Raw genomic sequence first — 9,100 nt, 5'->3', positions numbered from 1 at the left:
GGAAAGAGAGGAAATGGAGATAGCATCTCATCAGATCCACCAGCTCAGTCTTTCAGAGACAGGAGATAAACACTATTTTAAAGAGACCCAGAACACATTCAGGCAGAGAAGAGACATAAGTCTCTAAAGACTAGACATCAAATGGCTCAGAAACTCAGTTTTTCAAAAACATTCAAAATAAGAAGGGAGGTTTGTGATTTTGTAGCAGAAAACAACTCTTAAAACATGCCAAAGAAGATTTTTTCTTTGCCAGATTTTAGTTCAGTCTTTTCAAGAGAACAGATTTTGGCTTTGTTGCTTGTCACAGCCTGGCACTGGTTTATAAACATCACTAAGGAATACAAAGCAATGATACAAATTCTGACTGAAGTTTAGTACTGACTACTGAAGTATTTTTAAATCTAATCTTTAACTCATCTACCCATTCCAGCAAGAGAAGATCAGTTCACTGCTTTTAGAGATGTACACCATGTTTTCTTTGAGTCTAGAATTCAGTCTCCTGAAATCTCAATAAGGTGCATGACTTCAGTTAGCATTCTTCCCACCCAAATCCACATGTGCTCACAAAATAAGAACATGATGTTGGGCCTTGTGCCACTGGCAAATGTAGCTAAAGCAGCAGCAGAAAGGGGCAAAACAGGCAAGTGGAGTGAGCTCCTGGTGTTGCATGTCCTGCAGTGAGCAGGTGGCAGGGGACACACACAGAGCAGGACAGGGCAGCCCAGAGCTGTGGCTGGGCACCACAATGGGGAAGTTTTAGGAGAAAAGCATTCAAATTGCATATTTAAAGCAAAATTTATTCTTTCCTGATGAAATGTCATTCGATTCTATTATGTTAAACTCTTTTAAGGTGTATTCCTTGGGAACATATTGATCTCAATCAAATAGAAAGCTAGGTAACAGGCTAAGTATTATCTAGACTTTTAAATATAATTTAGAATGAAGCAGCTGCAGATAAATCTAGGAACAAAACTCCCCTACATTCAAAATAGAGTTTGCTTATTCAAATTTTAAGCCACTTGTGTATTATGTCCAGAGTTTTCAAAACTGGCCTTAAATATTTAGGTATTCAGTGACATCTGAGTAGGTGACATGCTGAGAAAATACCACTCTACATCTAGATTTGAGGTGGAAAAATGACCCACTGCTGACAATGTGGGCAAACAGGAAACCTGCAGATAAGGGTTATGAAAGGGCAGTAAGATTTCAAGACAGATTTAAATCTGTACTTTTACACAACTACTCTTTAGCCTTGTCTCTGCCTAAAAATTTTCAGGACCTGCCCAGAAGCACAAACTGTGACCAATAAGAAGCTTTTGAAAAAAATGTTGGCAACAGCAATGCTAGGACACCAAAGAAAGCAGGATTTTGGTTGTTGGCATTGCTGACAGTTATGTTTCTGTATGATTTCAGGAAGAGTAGACAACACTGAGGAACTTCATAGGAGGAACTTAGAGCCCCTTTGGATGCTGGAGGGTTTTGATGTCCCAGTGAGGTGAAGCAATGCTCCCACACCACATTTAAGACAAAATCAAGGACTCAGCTTTTACCCAGGCTAGGAGCAAAGCAACTTCAGCCCCACTTTGAGCAGCTGCACACCATCATTCTGCATGAGTCCAGGGGACAAGGCACAGGAAAACCTTAAGAAATCCACAACATCACAACACCTTAGCAAGTTTATAAGCAGGGCTTGGTAACATCTTAGCAGTACTCACTGAAACAAACATATCTCAGCCTGCTGCCTCTCACCTGTGAGACCTGCTCTGAATCCACTGAATATTTCCCACCATTTAGGAGCTGTATAGCTGTACTGAAGGAGTGCTGACTCCTGTCTACTCTGCCAACAGTACCTAAGATTTACACCGTGCATCATCTTACTCCACCCTTCTTCCCCCTTGCACACTCAGCTCTGGCACCCTCCTCTGCTGTGGCTGGTGACACCTCTGGATCAGAGGCTGGCAGCCAGCACACGCCTCTGTAACCATCAGGCTGTGCAAGGGGAGAGCTATAAACTCTCTTCTGCTCCATGGGGTGTTAGTCTGGGGACACTGATGTCATCCAACCAGCTCCTGAACGTCACAAATCTTGCTGCAATCCAGTACCTTTAGGATGAGTGCCTCTCTGCCAGGAGTGACAGAAAGCAGCTACTAGCTTCTGAGGGGTGGGCAGCAGAGCCCAGGGGCAGCTGCAGAGACCTCGAGTTCTGAGGCAAGGGGAATGACACTAAAAGCCTTCCTCTGGCTCCCCTTCTGCAGAGGAGAACTGGCTCTCAGTGGGTAAGCAACAAGAGGCGGCAGCACAGACAGACCCTCAGAGCCCTTGGGGGCTCTTCTCTTGCTTAGTCAACAGCTGCAACAGGAGAGCCAGGGATGGCTGTGGAGCTTGGCCAGGTACAGCTGGGGCTCACTTCCACCAGAAGATATGGACAGAATCCAAAACTGCTTCTGTGCAGTAGAAATCTTGAATTTTCCTCTGAATTTTCCTTGAATTTTCCTATGTAGGTGGCATACTCAAGAGCCCTTCATTACCTTTCTTTCCCCTGGCTTTTGGGGCTGCAAATCACTCTCATGGTTTTAAGTTCCTGCCTGCTGCTTTTCAAAACTGAATGAGAAAATTTCACCCAAGAAAGATTGAATTGGAAGCAAGTAACTGACTGTGTGGAGAGGAAGGAAGGACTGACTCCTTTCTCTGCAACACTGTCTTCTTCTAGCTAGCAAGTAACACAGAGACCCTAACCCTATTTTCTTTACTGTTTTACATATTTTTGTGTTGATATTTAATTACCTGTTAGAGATAATTTCCACATTAGGAAAAACAAGCCATGATGTCTGTGTCCAAGCAGAACTTGGGTTGCTCATGTTCATGATTTCAAACATGCCAAATCCATTTACATTTCATAGCTATTCATTCATAACTGACCTTGCACCTAAGTTTCTATGTCAAGCAACACTAACACATGTGCCTCCTAAGAAGATAAATGCCACTTGAGGGTCACGTTTACCTGTGTACCTGTTGTGGTCATCCAAGTATGAAGAGCAGGAAACCCAAGAGCCACTAAAACAAATCAGTTTTTCTTTATGAAATTGTTTTATCAACGTGTAATTGTAAAAAGTAAAAGCACACGGCTGAGCTGTTCCATAAAAGAAAAATCATCTTCCCACAGGATCTCAGCTTTGCTTTAATTAAAGAACGGGCATTTATATTCTGATTAGAGATTTGCAAATACCAAGAGTGGCCACAAAAGAGAATAATGAATAGCTTTTACAGACATTATCTGCATGCCTTTGAAAGAAAATTCATTAGTTTTTGCTTCTGAGAAGCACATTTGCATCCCCCAACATCACTTCATTTAAATTAATCCAGCACCATCCCCCTGAAAATGAAAATGCATCCCCACAACTGTCAACACCTAAAAGTGCTGGAATCTTCTTAAAAATGAGATCTGTATATATTTTCCCTTTCCTCACCAGTAACAAGCAGCAGTTTGAATGTGAGGTACCAGGACCTTGTAGCACCGCCATAAATGGGGTATTTGCATAAGGAATTAGCTTCCAAGAATTGCATATGAATTAGGGGTCACTGTCACTTGCTATTGTAACTTCACAGTAACTGATCATGTGTTAAGTACCTGCTTACCGAATTGCTTCTGAAACTACATTAGCCCTTCTTTAAGCGTCAGGTAAATTGAGGATTTACTGACAAAAGAAAGGTGCTACCATTGTATCTCCCACAGCCTGCATAAAACGCTATTCCACAAATTAGAAACAGCCTCTTTCAAAGCGACAGAAGACAAGTGGTTCAGAGCAGCTTCCTGTGTTATTCTGTTGCATAGTTAAGGTACCTGTATGAAAATGAAGAGGTATTTTTCTGGAGACCTTATTTTCATGGGAGATGTAAGAGAGTTACAAAAGTTTGTGTTGAGCAGAGAAAGAAAAGCCTCTGAAAACACATTAATCTCTTCTATGACTAACAGCAAGGATCAACAGCAGTGCAGCTGCTCTTTCCAGTGGGCTAACAGGAGCTAAGGGATGGAGTATTATGGGCAGCTGAGAAGGAACTTCAACAAACTGTCACTTGTAAGGCACTTATTTTTTAACTAATGAACCAAAAGGCATTAAGACTGCTTTACCTACTTTCTGCATCCCTGTGACTGACAACTCAGCCATCTGAATAAAAGAACAAGACACTGCAGATAACAAAATGCTGGTTATGCATACATCCTGAATTCTGGAAAAGCAAAGAGCACAAATACCTTGACAGGGGACAAGATTTCACCCCATCTGTGCTGAAAGGTTTTGCAGGAAGCGGGGATATGAACTGCTGGTATTAGTTCCAAAATTTTGCTCTTGGACAAGCAATTAAAGACATGCTTAGTTTACAGTATCCAAACAGTTAACAGTGACTTCAATTAGTCTATCAGTATTCTTTAACATTTTCCTAATGTTATTTACCTTTGTAACTAAGTCAGGAAGATAAGGGATGAAGACAAGGGCAGCCATCCTGCCTTGTGTCTCTGGAAGGGCTTATTCATCAGATAAAGGATGAGCCATCAGATGAATACCTTGCTGAGGTACAGACTGCAGGGTGACTGTTTGGGAACCTGGGTGTTTTAAACACTTCACGTAAAGCTGGCCCAAGAGATCACATCAGCAGCACTTTTTAAAAATGTGGTTTTCTTTTCCAGGTAAGAATCTCACTGCTCTCTGAAATCAGCTCCTCAAGAACAACACTCAAGAGTGAGACAGAGTTTGTGAATTCAGAATGGTAATCTTTACAAAGGCTAATAAGCAATCATAAAATTCTGCAGATGTAACACAGGAAACATTCCTTCCAGGCTGCTCTGATCATTAAAGACTTCCAGATAAAAATCAAGACACAGAACTGCCTCTAGAAAGCTCTTCTTTTTCCAGGACATACTAAAAGGCAAATATCACAAATAATTACATATATAATGTAACTACAGCATAATTAAGCATCACCTTGTGACATGCAATATGCAGCCACAGCACTGTGCTCTGCACAGCAGTGAGAGTTTGAGAGCTGAGCACCTCCCTGCAGGGCCACACTGGGCAGATCCACCTCTTGAAGGCATCCTGAGCAGGGCCAGCCAGGACACTGGCACACGTGGAATGGTTTGCACTTGGGTGCTCCTGGCAGGCCAGGACACAGACTGCAGCTCACAGCTCACACTTCTGCCTGCACATGGAAGTGCAACCAGGGATCACCAGAATGGGTGAGGGAGATGGAGCAAGACCCCTGGATGTCGTGGCTCTTTCACAATCAAATGCATGGTGGCCTTGGAGCCAGATAAGGTTTTGGGTCCTACTCCTGCTGCTGGCAGGCTGGTCCAGAACTGTGTCACCAATAGCTGAGGAATCCTAAACTCTTAACCTGAGTACCTTCACAACTGTTTTATGCATCCAGTGCACTTCTGAAGGGCCCTGTTGGCATGACCAGCTCTTCTCCCTCCTCAGTGTTTTATCCTGGATGTATTTAGAACGGACAAGTGTGTGCCATCTCAGCTTTTGTCCTGGTAGGCAAAGAGCCTTGTTAGACAAGTCTTTTCTCATACCATCTTGTTGGGTCCCTTCTGCATCCTGCCCAGTTTACTTTGCATTTCTTTAACAGAAGTGATCAGAACTGCTCTCCACCAAAGATGTTGCAGCCTATATTGATATTTGTCCTCAACTGAGAATACATTCCTAGGAATGTAACATTTTATATTTTCTCCTTACCTCCTCTCAATTTGCAAGCCTCCAAAGGACAACAAATACTTCTGTGTGAATAATAAATCCTCCCACCAATATTCCTCAGCTTCCCATACTGATACCAACTTACATAGCTTCTCTGAGGACAGTAAACCCCAGGTAACCACAGAAAACAAGGCACTTTCTAAAGCTAACAAAGTGCCAGAGCCAGTCTTAGGCAACACTTTCAAGTGATACATTACATCCTATGTCCTGAAACAAGTCCTCTTAATTCATATTTTCTCTGATTTAAGGCTCAACTATAAATTGTATTTCCAGACCTCCTAGCTTAAGAGTTTCTAACTGTAGGGAGAGCACATAATACTGAGAATTTGTTGTAAAGATTACACAGTAAAAAAACATGGACACCAACCATCAGTAGTGCAAGACCCTTCTGGGGCAGGTTTTTGTGAATATGGGATTGGTGGGCTACTTGAATCTGACATGTCTTCATCCTCCTCTTCATCTTCCATTTCAGTAATAGTTTGGTTGGCAGAAAAGTCCAGGTTTCCATTTTGTGAATAGCGATGTACTAACTCTTTATCCAGCTCCTCTACCTTTGGCTTCACATCTGAGAAGAATAAAAAAGAAACCAAGCTTTTCAACAGTGCTTGCATCTATCTCCCTTGAAAACAGCCAGCACACCATTCTTTCTTAACCAGGCCTAAGACTGGGATTTTGTGTCACACAGACTGCTGTGCAGCTGGGTCCTGAAGCACACCCCACCCTCCTCTCCCACCGAAAGCCAGCAGCTGGAATGTGCCACACTTTCATGGTTACCTTCTGGCAGAAAAGGAGGCTGGTCAGGATCCAGGTAGAGCTGGGAGAAGATGGGTCGTGGGACAACACTGCTGCATCTCAGAGAAGCTTCTATGGAGTTGTGGAGAGCTTCTTCAAAGCGGGCAGATTTCAGTTGCCCTGCATATGAATTCCCCATGATCTGAAAGCACAGAGAAAATGGCTGATAAGGGCCCGGGGAAGTACACACACAGGCTGCTCACAAATGAAGAGTGAGGTCTTCTTAACACCCAGCAGGACGGTGATATAAAGTCAGTAAGAAAGTAGGCTATGAAAATAACACCTCTGACTGGTACTGCATGTTCACATTTCTCTCTCAGTCTGGTAGACTGTATCCTCTTGTTTCAATAACAGCTTTTAGCACATTTCCAACACACTGTTCTGCATACACAGCCTGTCAACAGCCTCAAGAACCTGCCTGGTGTAGAATTTAATGAAGGGTAGATAAAATCATTATTATTATTATCTTTTTTAGGATTCTCAGAATAAGCTACAGAAGGGTGCATAACACAGAAAATGAAAAAACATCAAGTTTGGCTTGGTCACTGGTTGCTTAACCATGTGTTTACATGATTTTACTTGTTAGTATGTCATTTGCAGAGAAACAATGTGTAGAGACATCCACTAACATGCATTTTTGTTCTTCTTAATATTAACTGAAATTAGTCAGAAAGTCAGGTCTGTGTCTTCTCTGGGTCTTCACCTCATCTGCAGTGTGACACTGTGACTGACATGTCCTGATCCACCTAGTTCCCATGATCTAATCACACTCTTACCATACAAGATGCAAGTAAAAAGAGAGAAATATTTAACATCCAAACCACGCACAACAAACTCTGTAAAATGTTTTCCTTTTCAATTATGCTTTATATTGCTGTAGTGATAACAGTAGTTGAAATGTCTGCTTGGGCAATTAATATTTCTGTTTACTTCAGTGATGAACTTATGACCCCCATGAAATATTCAAGCACAAACAGACCTGTGGATCATTGCTTCTCCTTGGGTGACATTACACAGGCCACAGACCTATATTTGTGGCCCCAGCACTAGGGTACAGGCTCAGTGAGTGACTCCAGTAACCATTCAGCAGCAGGACAGCCGTGGGAGGCAGGAGCTAAGGGAGACCCACTGAAACATGGATTTTTCCACTTTGCTGGACCACTATACCATAGGACATCTGCTCCAAATGACAGTTTCCAATATTCTGAATACAAGACTGCGTTTTCAGAGAATTTTATTTCAACAGAGATAACTTTTCCCCAGTTAAATCAATAGATAGGAAAGTACACAACCTTACAGCATTATCTTTGCACTTCCCTGCACTAGATGTCACCTAGCCCTAGGACCAGAAAGAGACCTTGGCCAAGAAGATAAGCTAGCATTTAGAAAACCTACAGTTCTAATCCTGCTGTATCAATGGGTTGCTCAAGGTTCTCAGGCCACCTGTAAAGGGCACTAATGATGACAGCCACTCAGAGCAGCATTTGAGATCTACCAGGATGGACAAATATCTATGAGCTAAATATTCCTATACTACTGGAATACACAGGCATGAAGCTTACACAGTTACTCACCTCCAGCATGGGGGAGAGGCTCAGTTCTCTGTTCAGTCAGAGACTTTATACAACTTTGTGAAGCTAATTCCACATCTCTGACTTAGAGAGGCTTTCATTAAAATCTGGGGTAACAGCATTTCCCCTCCTCAGCCAGAGACAACATAAAATCAAGTTCTTAACGTGAGGCATCCAGGTGTTTCAGCAATAAAATTCTTAGGATGAGTAGACTCTCTTTTTCATTCTGTAAGATTTTATTAAATTTGGAAATGGCAGGGAGCATGAACAAACACACAACTACAAAAAGAGTTAGGGAAAAAGTTACGTTGAAACTGGATTAAGGTTGCAGTACACTAAATCCCATCAGGTGCCTTTGAACAAAGAATTGATAAAAAGCAGTTAAATGACAAATTCTGTTCTTACTGAAATCAATGAGGACATTTCCACACATGTCAGTGAAATCATGACAAACTATGCTGTCATTAAATTGAATACTTTAGTCAAAATACCATAACAAAAATGAACCAATCTTTAAGAGTCAGAAAATCCCACAGCACATCAGCTGCCTGGAGTCTGTGCATCCTCCACTGTCTCTGCAATCTGTGTGTCATACACAGCCTGCCCCAAGTGTTTTCGTTTTGATGGGGAACTATGAATAGCATGCACTCTGCAAAAACACTGGCCAGCCAAGGCTACTTCATCTGCCTCCCTGGCACCTACACAGAGACACAGAGACAGCTGCCTGTGGATGGCGACTGCTGCAGATTCACCTGGGAAGGCTGGTTGGTATTACTGGAGGACAGGTCTAGCCTGCCGAGGGAAAACAGCACTGCAGCTGGCAAGCCCGAGTGGAGGAGAGGAGAGCTTAGGAGCTGGAGCTGCTGTGAGCAGAGGTCCCTGCAGCAGGGAGACTGGGGGAATGCGCTCCTGCAGGATGGGGCAGGTGGAGGCACCACAGAAGGGAACGGCCGAGGGTCGCCCTGGGCTGGGAGCCCCACAGAC

General features: G+C 42.9%; 1 protein-coding gene across 1 annotated transcript in view; it reads right to left on the bottom strand.

Annotated features, from left to right (window-relative positions):
- The window catches only part of LOC103779929 (GREB1-like protein), a gene marked incomplete at its 3' end in the record, with an annotated part of 44,035 nt that overhangs the window by 27,890 nt on the left and 7,045 nt on the right, over positions 1–9,100 (bottom strand). The window contains exons 2-3 of the mRNA XM_008947573.1: positions 6,528–6,687; positions 6,121–6,318 (exon numbers count right to left, since the gene is read on the bottom strand). Coding sequence (XP_008945821.1) covers positions 6,121–6,318; positions 6,528–6,684 — 355 coding nt within the window. The remainder of the gene's footprint in view (positions 1–6,120; positions 6,319–6,527; positions 6,688–9,100) is intronic.

The sequence above is a fragment of the Merops nubicus genome, unplaced genomic scaffold, assembly GCF_000691845.1.
Source record: "Merops nubicus isolate BGI_N331 unplaced genomic scaffold, ASM69184v1 scaffold4309, whole genome shotgun sequence".
NCBI classification, from domain to species: Eukaryota; Metazoa; Chordata; class Aves; order Coraciiformes; family Meropidae; genus Merops; species Merops nubicus.
This window is presented reverse-complemented; position numbering and strand designations above follow the sequence as displayed.